General features: G+C 43.7%; 1 protein-coding gene across 3 annotated transcripts in view; it reads left to right on the top strand.

Moving 5' to 3' along the window:
* Positions 1-15,044, top strand: part of HTR1F (5-hydroxytryptamine receptor 1F) — a 115,677-nt gene extending 100,633 nt beyond the window's left edge. For all 3 annotated transcript variants that reach the window (XM_087757008.1, XM_087757009.1, XM_087757011.1), the window contains 3 exons: positions 1,242-1,379; positions 3,491-3,624; positions 10,965-15,044. In XM_087757008.1, coding sequence (XP_087613134.1) covers positions 11,003-12,103 — 1,101 coding nt within the window. In that variant the 5' untranslated portion in view covers positions 1,242-1,379; positions 3,491-3,624; positions 10,965-11,002 and the 3' untranslated portion in view covers positions 12,104-15,044. The remainder of the gene's footprint in view (positions 1-1,241; positions 1,380-3,490; positions 3,625-10,964) is intronic.
* Positions 15,045-16,849: the final 1,805 nt, after the last annotated feature.

The raw sequence follows: 16,849 nt of genomic DNA, 5'->3' as shown, positions 1-16,849 counted from the left end.
GCACCACATGGTGTGGTTTCGAGTCCACTGCAGATCAGTCCAACCACAGTGATCTAAGCCAGCCTGACCTGAGGACAGTTTAGTTGCCGCTTCTAAAATGAAAACTCCTGGGCAGGTTCCCAGGTTGAGATTTTATCTGACAGCTCCTATGCAGGACCTTCCTGTGCAAGTATCTCAGCTCCACTTAGTAAGATTTCCCCAGTCTCCCACCTGCCTGTTCAGAGCTCCACCTGTGCTCTCAAAGTTCACTTTTTCTATGCTAAGCTTTTGTGTAGCAGTTTCAAGAAAGACTCTGTGGATTACAGACCTCACCAAGGCCACCCTCCATAGCCCACACTTGCTACCTCCTGAGAGTCTGCAGTTTGCCAGCATTTCAGACAGGCCAGGGTCTGTTGTGCCATTCCCCCATGGCACGTCCTCCTCTGTGTGGTGGTGGCAGCCCTCTGCACAGAGCAGGGCCCAGGTCCCTTTGCCACCCAGGCAAACAGCAGGAGCTTGCACTTGCACTTGGCCCTTCCCCTCCTGACACCTTTTACAGAGTCTCTCCCTAGAGCTGCCGTTGTTCACTGGTGGAAGTCATCAGGGCAAGGCAGCCTGGCACCCTCTGACAGAAAAGCATTGTCTGAAGGGAAAAACAGACATTCCTCCACAACAAAGTCATTTCCCACGGATGCATCACTTTGAGAAAGCTTTCAACAAATTCTGCCTGGTTTTCTGGCAGCATGTAGATCTTTTCCTCTCTGTCTTTCCCCAAGGAAACTGCAAAAAAACATTTTGAGTTCTACTTCCGCTAAAAAGTTGAGCCTCTTAATTTTCCTCCCACTTCCAAACCCACCAACTTAAAGGACTGTTTTGTTTGTTTTATTTAAAATACCTCTTGGCCAGGACTACATGTGCATCATTCAGAGGAAATGGCCTGAATTGTCTCACTCAGTCCTGATAAAGAGAATTGCTATCCAGTGCAAACCCAATGCAGAGTTTACTATCCGATAGGCCTATTTCATCACATATCGATAACAAGACCAAGGGAAAGACCTTCAATCTATGAGATTATCAGATGAGGACTAGAATAAAGAGAAATGACATGGTGAAAAGAAGTACAAGGAAAGACACTGAGAAGTATGCAGTAAGACAGTCTTCAAAAACTAGGTAGCGATGAGATTGAAGAGTATGTGAATTTTGCCATCTCTCCCAATTGTAAGTGATTAACCACAGACTTGTACTGTCCTTGTGTCACGCAGAACCCCTGCTGCAGAGGAGGAGCACACTGACGCATCACCTCCACTCCTCTTCCAACAAACTCTTCTGAGACCAGTTCTCCCTCAAAGCTGTCCTGCTGAGCACATAGCAGAAAAAGAAACATCCTACTGTTGGCCCAGGTGAGAGTCTGAAAATGACATTTTCTTATATTGTACATTGAAATAGAGATCTTTTCCAGACACATATTTGAAAATATTGATTGTTTTGTTACTGTCCAGGAGTAAGTAAGGTAGGTTCTTCCAGTTGAATAAAATCTTTCACAGTTGTTAAATAATAAAAAACCACATTTGATAAAAATCCCAAGGAACTAAGACAAAAGGTGCCCACATTATCTTAGAAGTCAGGTAAAACAGGAACTATTTCACCAAAATGCCTAATAACTTGGGGGGCAGGGGAGGGAAGTGTTTTCCAGTTTAACTCCTCCGTGTAATAGAGTTTCAGAGGTAGGTGTATCAGTGAAAAAGGTTTGTGACTTACAACCGTGTATGCATAAGTCTTCAGAGGACTGGCAAAGAACGTATGGCCCCGAAGCATAAGGATGAGTGGGAAGTGGGAGAAACAAGGCTGCATTTTATTACCATTCAAAGGAAGTAAAACTACCTCCCAGCCTCCTTGCTCCAACGTTGCTTTGTGATTCCTACAGGTTTCAAGGCCTTATCTGAAAGGCAGTGTTTTGAAACACAAGTAGAGCCATTCTGCATTTTCACCTTGCTGTAAAAATTTAGTTGATAATAATGAAAGAAAGCCCCTCCTGCACAGTATGAAATTAGTTGTACAAATTATATAGAGATGGGTGAATAGTCACTTCTTTGATTCACTGCCAACCCAAAGGAAAACTTGAAACAAACAAAACCTTTGCTATTTTTTTCAACAGAACTTAAAAAATATTTTTAAAACTTCTTTTCCTAATACAGAAAATTTTTGGTTGAACGGAACATTTCAGGCTGTTAGATCAAACTAAATTAAGTGTGGGTGGCCAAAGAGTAGGGATGGGAAGCAAGTGACCCACTCATGATATGCAACGTCCAAGTTCAGATCCCAACCACCCATCCAAGGGGACATGTGCATCTAAGGACAGAGTGTTGACGACATGGTTACATGGGACTTTGTCTGTATAGAATACTTGCCGTCATGAAGGTACCATTTTCCTCAGTGGAGAGCTCACACAGGCGGATGGGGTGCCCGGACACTACTTCATTTCTCACAGATATTATTTACACAGTTCAGAACATCAGCAGCAGCAGAGATGGCAGGAAGCAGCTCCCACAAGCACTACTGTCCAGGACCTGGTCCTCTGGGGCTCTTCCACACCATATACAATATAGACACAACTATCCAGACCACTATCCTGAGAGCTCTGGACTAGGGATTCGGACCAGCCTCAAATAGGAGAGGAACCTGAACCCCCTCACTAAATTAATTATAAAAATAAATCATTGCCATCTCCTCTGGAGAGCTATGAATATAGGTCTGAAATTTTCCCTTTCTCCAGCCAAAATGATCAAATGCATAACAGGTTCACAGTCCAATTACCCAACAACTGAAGCTGCATTTGGGAGGCATGTTTACTGTTTTATATAAGCAAGTCCGTCACCCTGCGGACCATGCCGTTCTTGCTGTTCCTCCTTCCCCCCTCCCAGAGGGCTGGCTGAGAAGCTGGCTTGCCTCACTCCCATCCCCCTCAGCTAGATTAAAACAGATGGCAGAGGGACATGAAATAAAGAGCAAACACAGATGAGTGACTAATTTTCCAAAAGGAGCACAAAAAAAAAAAAAAAAAACAAGCCCTCAACTTCAACACTAGAAGCAGCAAGGAATGCATAATTACTTTCTGAACATCATTCTGCCATATAAGCAAACGCAGCAGTTACCACAGATATGATGACAATAAGCAGGGGAGGTATCCTCCAGGCAGGCTTGACAAGCAGCATAGGACTACACTGCAGTCCAACAGATACAAGTAGAGAACATGGCAAAGGCACCAAGGAGTGCATCACAGACTAACCCCACCTATGCAGCAACCCTGCTTCCCAGGCAGGTTTTGCCAAGTGCTCTGCTCATGGTTACCTGGCTGAGTTTAAAGCTAGGTCAAGTGGTACCTCCCCAGGAACCTCAGCAACACCTTTGAAATGCAGGAGGCGAGGAGCTGCCCTCCCCTGTGACAGAAGCGTGGGAATCCCCATTATGGGAGGTTGTCATGTTTGGGCTTGAAGAGTCTGGTCTTTTGCAGGCTGGAAAACATGGAGCACTTGGTAATGCTCATGAAGTAATGAAGCAAGGACCACAGCCTTCTGGAGGGAGATGTGTCAAAGGACCCATAGCCAACATGCTGCAATTTATACAGCCTCGATAAGAAACATGAAGGTGAGTTAATTACACCAGGGAGATGAAGACAGGAGCTCTTTCCATGCTTCACTCTGCCCCCTTGCCATAGATTACTGCCTTTGTGCTGGTCCTGATGGAGCTGGTGCTTGCATCTCTGTTGCCAGCATCCAGTGGCAGAGGGCAAGTTCACCTTCCCTGGCAGCTTCAGCAAGCCCTCAGACTTTGCATCTCAGCTGCTTCAGTGGAAGCACTACCTCCCTCCCATTGATTTTGCTCCGGAAACAGTAACATGACAGAGCAGACATACGGGGTGGTAGCTTTCAGGGCTAAATCTGTCAGACTTTGTCATTTTGGCCATTTGGGATTATTTCCGTTGGCTGAAAGAATTTAAAGAGCCATCCAGAAAATTAAAGCAAGCATTATCTTTGTTGTGCCAGTTAGTTACAAAATACATTGCAGTGTATCATTTTGCCACCACAGGGACTCTTAGACTGAAAACACGGCTAAGAAAAGCATCAAATGCAGGTTTACTACGCAATTCCTGTGCCTTGCATTCAAGGCACAGAAATGGACTTTTCCTTGCCATTCTGTAAGAAATCAGAGCTCCTGTGCTCAGGCAATAAATGGATTTGTACATGTCTAAGCTGGAGGCATGTATTCTCCAGGACTCTCAGATTTGTTTCCTTCACATGTTATACGGATATTCAGGGCATGCTGCAAAGCCTGTCTGGTTACTCATGCTTGTCCTGAGGGGGTGCTTGGGAGGCAAAATTCTGTATTATCTTTAGTTTATATTAGTTCAACTGATTTATCTGTGATTTTGTAGTTATTTGTGGTCTGTGTTTCTAGAAATAGGCCTGTTATGATCGTCTACAAGTGGAAATGATAAATAACTCCAATTAGCTGAGGCTCAAGCAGCAAAACCTAAACAGCTTTTGAGTTACTCCTGCAGCTTACCCATACATTTCAGGTCCAGAGCGTGCTCAGTCCAGTGGACTGAGACAGCACTACTCAAAGCAGGGAATCCAAAGCATTACTTCAGGATGCACATATGAATATTTGCTGACAGATGAAGAACTGGAAATAACCTCCCAGTTAAGCAGCAAATATAGAAAGAAAAAAAAAAAAAAAAAAAGAGTTCTAAGCATGCAGAAATGTAGATTGGGTAAGGAAAGCTGGCAACCTTGTGATTTCTGCTTCTCACTTCAAACTGCTGATAGACATCTACTTTGCATTCCAGGAATGGCAGGTTTGCAGCAGCTGCCTTCAACTGGCAAGTAACTCCTCTTATAAACCTGCCAGTCACCCCTACCTTGTCCCAGGTGATGCAGTACTGTGGCTTTAGGAGCCTTAGAAAGAATTATTGGGAGGAAAGAATTTAAGGACAGGGCACTAAGAATCAAGTGAAAATGCTTCTCTCCTCCTCACCTGTTGGGACTCTAGGGTTCAGGCTCAACAAAGTACATATCCCCTATCAGATCCAGTAGAAGTTCACCCTCTTTAAACAGATTTGTTTAATGCAAAAGAGTATTATTTCCTTCTACTCATATTTAATACAATGGATCATTACTAAGCTAATTGTCATTAGTATATCACATGGTTGGTATCTAAAGGCACACAGCCACATCAGGAAGGATTCTTACAAGCTTATAAATACTGGTTTCAGAAGCAATTTTAGCTCCCAAGCAAGGCTAGTATTTATAACTATTTTATCCTTCTATGGTTATTTTAGTCTTACCTCCAGTAAGTGTCTAGTTAGACTAAACAGGAACGGGCAACAAAAACACAGTAACTGAAAAGAAGCATGAGATCTTTCCCTTCATCAGGAAAAAGAAGTTTGTAGGATCAGTTTCCACTAGAGCAAGCTGGGCTTTTCTAACTGGCTTACAGATCAGTCTGGCCAATAAAGCAAGAGATCCCACGAGCAGGTGAAACACTTCATCATTTCAGAGCCAGCTGAAGCCTGTTTGAGTGAGAGAGATGGGCAGGATCTGCCTCTGCCACTGGCACAACTTTGTGTTTACTTAATGCACAAAGGCTGTTATTGCTGTCTCTTCATTCAATCAGTTGCTCATTTTGCTTTTTGAGTACTATTAGCGTTCTTAAATTAAAGACATTTTTGCTAAGGAAACCATGTGGAAAAAAGCAAGCAAACACCCCCCCAGTACACTCAGAAAACTTGTATTCAAAAGAACTACTTAAACTCTAATCAGCAAGTTTTCTCACTGCCAGTGCTTAAAGCAATATAAAACGAACCAGGACCAAAAATCAAGAGCTGTAAACTTCTAACAGTTCAGTCTAAATTCAGGATCCCAAAGAGTAGGCTCACGATGCCTTTCCCAAAGGCATTCCCATCCATGTTTCTCCAGCAACCAGTGTTTCATATTATTTCCAGGTTTACTCAAAGGCAGAGGAGTGCTGTTTTGCAAACCTGGAAGGACCAACTAATGCTATTGAACAAGAGCAATTTTATTACTATTCTGTAAATCTCAGACATAAATGGGTGGTTATGGGCTTAATAACATATGCGCATGCTCCTGCAAAACTGAGGAGCACCAACAACATTCCCTTTTCTTTGAGTGGTCACTAGACAAATTCAGTGTTTACTTTTGTGATAAGCCTGTGCAGACATTTTTCCCCATGCCTTCTAAAGAAGATCAGTAGGATGATATCTGTGCTTTCACAGACAAGGAAGTTCTGGCCACCTTAACATGCCATATCTGGGAGGGAAGGAAAAAAGATATGTAGAAGTGGCTAATTCCTCAAAAATAATAATGTTCATGTATCCAAGAGAACAGACACGCTGTCTTAAGTGAACAGCAGCTTCCTTTCTTTACAGGTCTCTTGTTCAGCATTTGAAGGCTAGTATTTTAACGGGTCAACTGAAATACCATACTTGTATTTTAAGAGCAGTTATAGATTAATTTACTGTGTTAAGACCTATAATGAAGTTAAAGTACAAGACGTCATTTTCACCAAGCTTAAATTCAAGACAATGTAATGCAATACACAGAATCAAAGTTTCAGGTGTCTCAAGAGTTTTCCAACAACACCAGCTGCATACTGAAAAGGTAATAATAAAAGACAGCACTTCCAACTGCAGCAAGAGCAACTTCCATGGAATAAGAAATATTAGTGATAAGCTGATAGATTCAGCTTAGCCCTTCAAGAAGGGCACTGAGTTGTTAGTTCCATGAAAGTAGCCTTAAAAACACCTGGACTGTAGAATTTCTTTGAAAATAGTTACATGTCACTGCTGAACCCATTCTATCATTGCTGAAACATAGATTTCTCTTCAGTTCAGCATGGCTTCAAGTTTGATTTCATTCACCAAAGTAAATTCACTACTCTGAGAAGAGGGTTCCAAGTCTTCCACACTTCCTTCTGAAGTCTTGTGTCAGGTATGTGGCCATAAGGAGATGCCCACACCACAGGGCAGAGGGACTGTGCCTGCTCTGTGAGGCAAGAGCTCGGTAGACTCACACAGGGATAACAGCAAAGTCCAAGCTGAAAGTACAGTGTGTAGTTATCCCAGTATGCCCACAGCACCTGGGGGTATCACCTGAGATTAGATCTTCCCTGCATTAAATGCATGCAAGAGAAAATTCATGCTACTAAGAGAAGGAAATACAAATATGCAAAGTAGGATAGCAGGGAACTGCTCCTGTAGCTATTTTACAGAGAAAAAACTGAAGCACTTTAATGAATTTGCTCAAAAATTGACAAGGAAAGCCTGCAGCAGAGGGACAGAACCATAGAATCACAGAATCATCAATTGTTTAGGTTGGAAAAGACCCTTAAGATCATCAAGTCCAACCGTTAACCTATCACTGCCAAGTCCACCGCTAAACCATGTCCCTAAGTGCCACATCTACCCATCTTTTAAATACCTCCAGGGATGGGGACTCAACCACTTCCCTGAGCAGCCTGTTCCAGTGCCTGACTGCCCTTTCGGTGAAGAAGTTTTTCCTAATATCCAGTCTAAACCTCCCCTAGCACAACTTGAGGCTCTGTCCTCTTGTCCTATCGCTTGTTACTTGGGAAAAGAGACCAACAACCACCTCGCTACAACCTCCTTTAGTTGTAGAGAGCGATAAGGTCTCCCCTCAGCCTCCTTTTCTCCAGGCTAAACAACCCCAGCTCCCTCAGCTGCTCCTCGTAAGACTTGTGCTCTAGACCCTTCACCAACTTCGTTGCCCTTCTTTGGACACACTCCAGCACCTCAATGTCCTTCTTGTAGTGAGGGGCCCAAAACTGAACACAGTACTCGAGGTGCGGTCTCACCAATGCTGAGTACAGGGGCACTATCACCTCCCTGGTCCTGCTGGCCACACTATTCCTGATACAAGCCAGGATGCTATTGGCCTTCTTGGCCACCTGAGCACCCTGCTGGCTCATGTTCAGGCGGCTGTCGACCAACACCCCCAGGTCCTTTTCCACCAGGCAGCTTTCCAGCCACTCTTCCCTGCCAGAGAAGCCAGCTCTCCTGCATCCTAATCCAGTGCACTGTTTACAGGATCATCCTTCATACTCCTAAAAGTGATTCAGTTGCTTGCTGAGGACAGAAGCCAGTGATGGCCACTGATTGAACTGAGTTCAACTTAGCAAGAGAAAATCCAGAATTAGTTCATCCTGGAAGTGATCAAGAGAGACAAGCAGCAGTCCTTAAATGCTCCCAGCATTTCAACTCCACATATTTATAAAACCATCTTTTTAGCTAATGATCACCCAATAACCTTGCATGAGTTCCCGCCACAGTTAGCAGAGGATTCCCATCCCACTTGGACAGGAAAGCCACCAAACTTTGCAACTGGCAGTCCCAATGGCTCTGTAACCTCAAAGGCAGCCACCACTTCGGAGGGCAGATCTTGTCACCATACTGTTGTCTCCCTTGGATGGAGCCACACTCTTTGGTCTGCACAGCAGCCCGCAGGGACCACCCTGGACACCTGCTGCTGGGGCTGTGAGGGCAACAGCAGAGGGTCTTAACACTCCACGTAGGAACAGAAGGGCGGTATGTCCAGATGGGTACCATTAAAGAACAGGTTATGTCCCACAAACAGGAGACCCCAGCACAATTATCTGTCTAACAGTAGTACGCTAAAAACTTGGTGTGGTAGTCTTCGATACTGCTGTGTTTCCATGCTAGCAGCCTGAATGAAGTCTGAGTGTACCAGCCAACAATCTTAAAACCACAGAGAGAAGCATAATCAGCGCACATGGCATGTAAGCACATTTCTGTTACTGTGCTTCTTATAAAGAGCCTCCAAATCACTGCAGCACTAAGAAAACCTACTTGTTCCTACACACCAGTTTTGTGAACCCACCCACTATTTTCCTTACTCCATATTGCAAACTGAAGAATCTTTCAAAAGCTATTAATCAGCTTTCATTATCTCTAAATTGCTTTTTGCTTGCTTGCAATTAAGGACTAATATCCAAAGAGTTAGAAATTTATAAGGTAATTAACCATAATGAGTAACTGTTCCAAAATATGATCAACTGCTGGATATCAACAGAAGTCTTAGTTTTTCCCAATAAACTTTTTTTTTCCTATGTATTTATACAAGCTCGAAAATGAAGATTTATTTAGCAGAGGTTGAACATTCACCATAAAATACTATACGTGCCTATTCCTTCTCTGGAAGGCAGCTAGCTATAGACAAAAATATCTGCAAACTAGCAATTACTGTGGATTCAGAAGGTTTTAAGGTGACACTGACATGGTGAAAGATCTATTTTTATGTGTGTGAAGTATATTTCAAGTTCAGAGAGAGGAACACAGAGAGAAAGAAAGTACACGCATGCTGTAATCAGCTCATGCACAGGACAAGATTCTGCTCAGCATTTGTAAATATCACCACATAAAATACATTTCCTTTCCTTGTTCTTCCATACAATTAAACATTGGTCAAGCAATGCTAAAAACCTTTTTGAGTAGGTCAATAGCACATTAAGCATTGCCCACGTTAGAATATCAAACCAAATTAGTGAGCTGGGTCCAAGGTTATATACAGTATATGAGATTCTTTTTAAGCTACTCCAGCATAATACCAAAAAGCTTTAGTTATGTTAATGAGACCCATTTTTCCTAAGAAAACTCATTCACTTATTTTACGTATTTCCCTACATGTGGCATCCAATGCAACATAAGCGTAACCCTCTCACTACACTCCAAAAATTATCAGGGAAAACCCCACTTCATCTGGTAGATCTTGCACGCACAAGAAATTGCATGTCAAAACTTGCAAGAAGATGAAATCTGATCCTCTTAACTGAGTTACAAGCTCTAATCTAAAAAGCTGGAAACTAGTACTTCAGCTGCAGTCCGTAGAGTGCTCAGAAACCGTTCTTGATAAGAAAGTAGGGTGCACATCCTCAGAACATAACTGATAATTTAATTCATCAGTATTTCCCTGCTTTTTGCTTCCTGCAGAGCCATAAGAGGAGGTATACTATTTCTGTAGACAGAGTCATTAGCAGAACAACTAGCATGCAAGTTTTCTGCAGTCTTCTTCGGCAGCAACCACAGAATAGCAAAACTTGAGGAAAACTAATGAAAATCTATGTATAGTATTTCAGTTAGACAGTAAGTGAGCCATTTTAAGCTTTAAAATTTATTCAACTCTTTCATTTTAGAGGTGCACAAGAGGAAGCTCTAAAATGAAACTTTCAACACACAATTGTTTCTTCTCCTGTTTGTACTGCAATGTTTCACATTTCTGTTTTCTCTTGAAAACCATGTCCCAGTTTAGAAAGCCTAGGCTTATCTATACACAAGGAAGGACTCGCATACTGATGGGGAAAAAGGAGTTTATATAGAGAAAAAGAGCATTATGCCTGCTTCCTGTGGATTAAAGTTTTCAACAGTCATTACATTGCTTAGTGGAGTAGACAGTGCTAGCCTAAAAGCAGTATTAGTACTTACTTTAGGATGCAATTGTCCACATTCAACTAGTTTCAAGACTCCACCACAATCCATTCAGAGTAAGCATTTAGCAGGAGGGCTGGCTCTGCACCCCAGGGGCCGCACTGATGCCGCTGCCCTGCTCGAGGGACAAGGCTGGTTCCTCCATGCAGCAATGTGCAGCACCCCGCAGGGCAGGGCCATCTCAGGCACCACAGCACACTCCTCTTCCCTGCCATGCAAACAGGCCCTTCCCAACAGCACGACCAAGGAGAAAGAGGAGGCCCCTATTCTGGAGGCAGAGCATCCCACATAGTGCCAGCCAGGAAAAACTGTCTGGAGCCAGAATCATTTCTAATGATAAATCTGAGGTTCTTGTAAGTTTGGGGCCCATGGTCTTTTAAGATGACAAAAATCAAGACTTCCTGGAGGCTAAAGATGCACTTTCTGAATGTTTTTACTTTTCCAACAGGTAACTGCTACTGGTAAAGATCACCTTTAAAAGGGAAGATGGATTTAATAAACTCAACTGAACAAAACGGTACATCAGAAGAACTATTCAAATGGGTGACATCTAAGATTCTCATATCCATTACCCTGTCTGTGCTTGCACTAATGACAACGGCCATCAATTCTCTTGTGATGACTGCAATTATTGTGACAAGAAAGCTCCACCATCCTGCCAACTACTTAATCTGCTCTCTTGCAGTGACTGATTTCCTTGTGGCAGTCCTAGTGATGCCCTTCAGCATTGTCTACATTGTAAAGGAGACCTGGATCATGGGGCAAGTGGTGTGTGACATTTGGCTGAGCGTGGACATTACGTGCTGCACATGTTCCATCTTGCATCTCTCTGCCATTGCTTTGGACCGGTACAGAGCAATCACGGATGCTGTGGAATATGCACGGAAAAGGACACCTAAGCATGCTGGCATCATGATTGCAGTCGTATGGATCATATCCATTTTTATCTCCATGCCGCCTTTGTTTTGGCGGCACCAGATGACCAGCAGAGATGACGAATGCATCATCAAACACGACCACATTGTTTTCACCATTTACTCTACATTTGGCGCCTTCTATATCCCTCTGACCTTGATTCTGATCCTTTATTACAAGATATACAAGGCAGCAAAGACATTTCACAGAAGAAGCATCAGCCGGATTGTAAGGGAGGAGGTAAATGGACAAATCCTTTTGGATGCAGGTGAAAGAAGCACCAAATCGGCTTCGATGCCCAGCACAGCGGAGAAGACATCAGATCCCCTGGTGGACTGCGATAAAATCAATATCACCCTACGAAGCCCCAGGTCTGAATCTAAGCACGAGAAGTCCTGGAAAAAACAGAGAATCTCTAGCACAAGAGAGCGAAAGGCAGCAACTACGCTGGGTCTGATCTTGGGGGCATTTGTGATCTGCTGGCTCCCTTTTTTTGTAAAAGAAGTAGTTGTTAATACCTGTGAGAGATGTCACATCTCAGAAGACATGTCTAATTTCCTAGCATGGCTGGGATATATAAATTCCCTTGTTAACCCTCTAATCTACACAATCTTTAATGAAGATTTCAAGAAAGCCTTTCAGAAGCTTGTGCGTTGTAGGCAATATCTTTAAGAGCTTTTGTTCATATAAGGAGAACATACTCATTGTTTTTTTAACCTGTATAAATTTATATAACTGAGGTGGCGTTTGTTGTATTTAAGGAAAAGCACCAAGACACTGCATTTACATTATGACTTTCTTGTAGCAGTAGTACTGGGAGCATAAATTGCCCAAGTTTTAAAGAGACGGATCATCTGGGATATTTTGCTCTGGAAAAAGAGATAGCATATTGCGGTCTGATCCAGTTGGGATTTGCACAGCTGCTTAGCTTGAAGTATAAGGTATTACCTTAAATATGAAGGAAACACACACTTGAAGTAGACAAAGAAACAAAATTTTAAAAAAACCAAGTAACCATCAGTCATCAATGAAGTTTTAAGTAAAACAACATGCAGGTTTTAAACCCTAATCACAAATAAGAAGATAGAAAATACACTTTGGAATTAAGATATAATTTTATTAGCTTGGCAGAGGCCTGCAGTACAGAGCCAAGCCATCCCCAGAGAAGGGTAGTAGCTTTAAACATACCTGGCATCATCCTACGTTGATTAGCTGAGCGCAGCTGCAGCCCTGCCTTCTCCCACAGATGAAGGACTGACCTGTGTTATGCCCTTCCAGCAGCCCCAGCAGCAGACAAGGTGCTTTCATGGGTTACCAGTTTCATAGCAAGCCAGCGTTGTGAGCCCTCTGCCATTGCACACCCACAACAGATGTGGGTATAGGCGCCAGGGAAACAGCCGGGCAGTTGGGGCACCTCCGGTGAGCTGGGTACGCATAGTGCCTGGTGCTCTGAGACACCGTTTCAGTAGGGACTAGGGAGAGTTAAGCTCATAAAGAGCAGCTGGTCCTCCTTATAAAGATGTTCAAAGGGAGAGAAGCATGAGACAATCCTTTCTTCATGTCCTCATCCCTACCTTACACACCTGGCCAGGCACAGCCCCCATGACTTTCAGCACCAAACCCAGCCACACAGTTTGTGCCAAGGCCCTCGGAGCATTGCTGTTGCTGGGTGGCTTAGTGAGGTTTGGCTGAGGGCTACTTAATGAAGAACTCGGGCTGGCAGCTCTGGCTCAGCATGTTCATCCGCCCACCTCCAGAAGCCTGAGATTCCCCAAGTCTTTTCTCCACTGCCTCAAGCACTAGGGCTGTGCACCCTCTGTCCAAGCACATGAGAAAGCAGAGACCAACCACGGTGCTGGCAGTGTGGGTCTCTGGAAAAGGCCATGCAGCAGCTTCTCCAGTAAGGGCAGGGAGAGTGACTTCAGTATGCAGTGCACACCTGGGGAGGGGATCCTCTGGGATGCTCACTGGCTGGCACCCCTAAGCCCCTCCTTCGCCCAGAGCATCTAGTCCACATCCCCAGTCCCAGCAGAGCTAAAAGGACCTTATAGGCACTCCAGCCAGCCCTGGCCAGCTGGTTCGGTCAAAGATAGCCACAATGAACAAATCCCTTTGTGGGCTGCTTCCTAAGGCCTCAAGATGGCACCTTGGCCAATCTTGATTTACATGCTCTAGATGCCAAGCCACAGTGCTAATGAGCGCAAGAACAGCTCTTGCCTCAAAACCAGCAGTGTAAGTTTGCCAACAACTAAAGGTACTAACAGAGCAGTGAGCATTTACCCCCAAGTGCAGATGAGTCGCTAAGAGCCACACCTGAACCCAGGGACAGGTTGTGCACTTTTCAGGGCAGACAGATACAGGCTCTGTCACTAAGACCCTGGCTTTGCATTCATTGCCAGCCATTCGATGCTGTCAAGCAGGAACAGGGACTTGAGGCTCCTCACAGGAACTACAAACGCTGCTGTCAGCAGCAGCAACCTCCTGCAAAGGTGCTCTGGTTTGGTACATGGGCTAGCAGCTTAGGGACATCACAGAGAAGCTGAGACATGAGACCACTATGCACACCCTTAGTTTGCGAAAGGTATCACTGGTCTTTGCAGTTGTTCTTCCAAGGGACTTTCAATGGTTTGCATTGGACAAGAAAACCCAGAAAGAAGCCATCACTGTCATTTCTCTCTCCCCCTCTCCCTCCCCTGTATTACAAACTCTGGAGTTTAATAATTTTTGTATTTTGCCCACTAGCTACCAGCTGACACAACAACTGTCAGAGGTGTTTCTTGCAAGATGACAATGTTTGAAATCTGAGATATTGAACTAATTTGTTTCTGTCACTTGCAACTTACTGTATTCGGCTTTCACATCAAGGTCCAGATGAGATGCTATTCAGAAGTACTAGAAATGGTGCATTTGCTTTACTGTTGATTTTAACCCAGCCAAGAATCTAATGGAAAGCTCACTTGTCATGCTGTGTAGCACTAGCAGAGCTAAATTTTGAAGATATTAGGATGCGACAGAATGGAATTTGGCTCATGCTCAGTGCAAGCTAGCGCACTTCACTACCATTGCAGTCAGAGCACAGCCTCTGCAGCCCCCGTGACCTCAGCAATGGCTGTATTATGCTGAAAGAAAAAAACTGCTTTAAACATCAGCTGTGCTCTACTGTCTGCAGAAAGAGCTGTGGAATTCAGCTTTCTAAAAGGATTAGCAGATTAGCAGAAGGCAGCAAAGAAAACCCCACTGAAACCTTTAAGATTGAAGACCTCTGTTTCCCACATTTCCTGAGTACTGAAAAAATAGAGGTTGCTTTTGAGGAGAAAAGGTACTTAAAATACTCATATTTAAATAATAATGGCTAAAGCTCAAAGAATGGAACGATATGTAGATAAACAGAAAATAGCTGTCATTTATGCACTGTTAACAGTATTATACTCTGAATCTAATTAAGCTGCTAAACATTTCTCAAGATGCAGGGTGGTTTCTTTTGTATCGTTTTCACTGAGCTGTATCTGCTCACCCTTCAACACTCCAGTGGTGGAAGATGCAACTACAAGAAATCTAAGCAAACGAGTGTGTAGTTATCCTATTAAAAGCACTTGCGGCTTGCGGACCATCATTTCTTGGTGTCTGACTGCAATTCATCACTTGGTTCTCTAACAGAATCCACTGTGCCAAACACTTTATCACACAACCCCACATAGTATCATATCCTCTCTAGCATTTATCCATGCATGTGATGTGGTAAGGAAAAACTCGAGTTCCTCTTTCAAAATGCATAAAGGTTAAGATTCCTATGGGATGCTGCTTTCCCCTCCCCATGAAGTACACAGGCATCCACCAAAACTTAGCACTGGATTCAAGGAGCAAAAGGGAGCAAGATTTTATGCACTGGAGCTAAGATTTTTTGCAAGTAGCTCTGTGCCCTGAGAGAGTTCAGTCTCAGCAAATAGAAAAAATTGCGTCTGGTTTCCTACCTCTATCAGAAGACTGTATGTGTGTGTTGCAGGGAAAGGGTTTACATCTCCTCTAGGGTTTGCACAAAGCTTCCTGCATCCCTATCCCTGCTGCAGCTGCCCTCCTCGTTGCTGTTTGCTGCCTACCCATCCGCCCATCAGTTTCAATTTCTTCTAACACCCAGGGAACTGGATTTGGAGAAGCTGACCTGCTCCCACTTCAGCTTTCACAGAGAATGATTCCTGAAGCAGCTGGGAACACTATATCCAGTTCAGGTGGATGGTTTTTGCTAACAGCAAGCAGTTAAATACACCTCATTATCCTGCACTCATTTCTTTGCCTTTCCTCCCTGCCAGATGCTTTATTGGTGTCCTTTCCTCTTGAGGATGGCATATCCCTACAAAGGGCTTGGGGATACAAATATACTTCTGTTTTAGTGATGCAGTCACACTTGTTAACGCATGACTGTACCACCCAGGAACACCCACCTCATCCAAATGCGCTTTTGGCAGTCACTGTCTTCAGCTGGTGCCTAATTGTTCTTGGTGCTAGGGAGGTACACGGAAATAACTATGTGCCAAATTATTTTCTCCAGTAGTTACAAACTCAGCACATTATTTCTAGGCAGCAAGTACACATTACTATTTGGCCTTTGCATTTCAGATTCCGTTGCAGAAGGGAAACAGAAAATCACCCCTGTAGTCATTGGAAGGAATGCTGCAAGAAAAGGATGAGGAAACCCTTGTAGCACCCCTGTAAGGATTAAGCATAAACCTAACACCGTGTCTCATCTAGAACCAAGAGCTGCACCAGTGCATGGGCAGCCGTTCTCAGTTGGAGAGCTAATGGGTCAGCAGTCATCTTCTGGTCTCGGCAGGCACTCACAAGCACTCCAACACCCGAGCAGTTAATGGCATCTGCTGGTGGCTCTCGTATTCCTCCTCCAAAAGGTGCTGCTGCACTACAGGGGCAATACTACCAATAGCAGAACTGCTAAAAATCACCAGCAAGATGTTGATATCTCCTCCCCTGCAAAATCCAGAAATAAATTAAACAGTTGTTTGGGGTTTTTTTCCCAGGATTTTTCATTTGTCTTTTAGGGAGCCTGGGTCAAATTTTCCTATTTTAATCCTCAACCAGGAAGGCTAAACCTCTAAAAGAAAAACAAACATTTCTTTGATCTAGTGTTTCTAGTCATCATTTAGTAACTCAAGAAATGAAAGCCTTGATGATACCGAGGCTGGCTAAGAAGAAAGATTACAGAGAACAGAACAAACAGAAGTCAGCAGCATTGGCGTGAATGGTCAAGGTTACCAACTGAATTCAAAACAGCCTTTCTGGTGTCAAATCCCTCACTCATAACAGGCACCAATGACTGAAAGCAACTTTATAGCCTCAGGAACTTACTAAAGTATGAGTTTCCCAAATTCCAGCTGTTTACTTTACGTTCAAATGAGTTACTTTTTA

This window comes from Nipponia nippon, unplaced genomic scaffold, assembly GCF_047370975.1.
Source record: "Nipponia nippon isolate SJK-2023a ecotype South Korea unplaced genomic scaffold, ASM4737097v1 scaffold_2, whole genome shotgun sequence".
Lineage (NCBI taxonomy): Eukaryota > Metazoa > Chordata > Aves > Pelecaniformes > Threskiornithidae > Nipponia > Nipponia nippon.
Note: the sequence above shows the minus strand (reverse complement) of the source record. Positions and strands in the feature narration are given on the sequence as shown.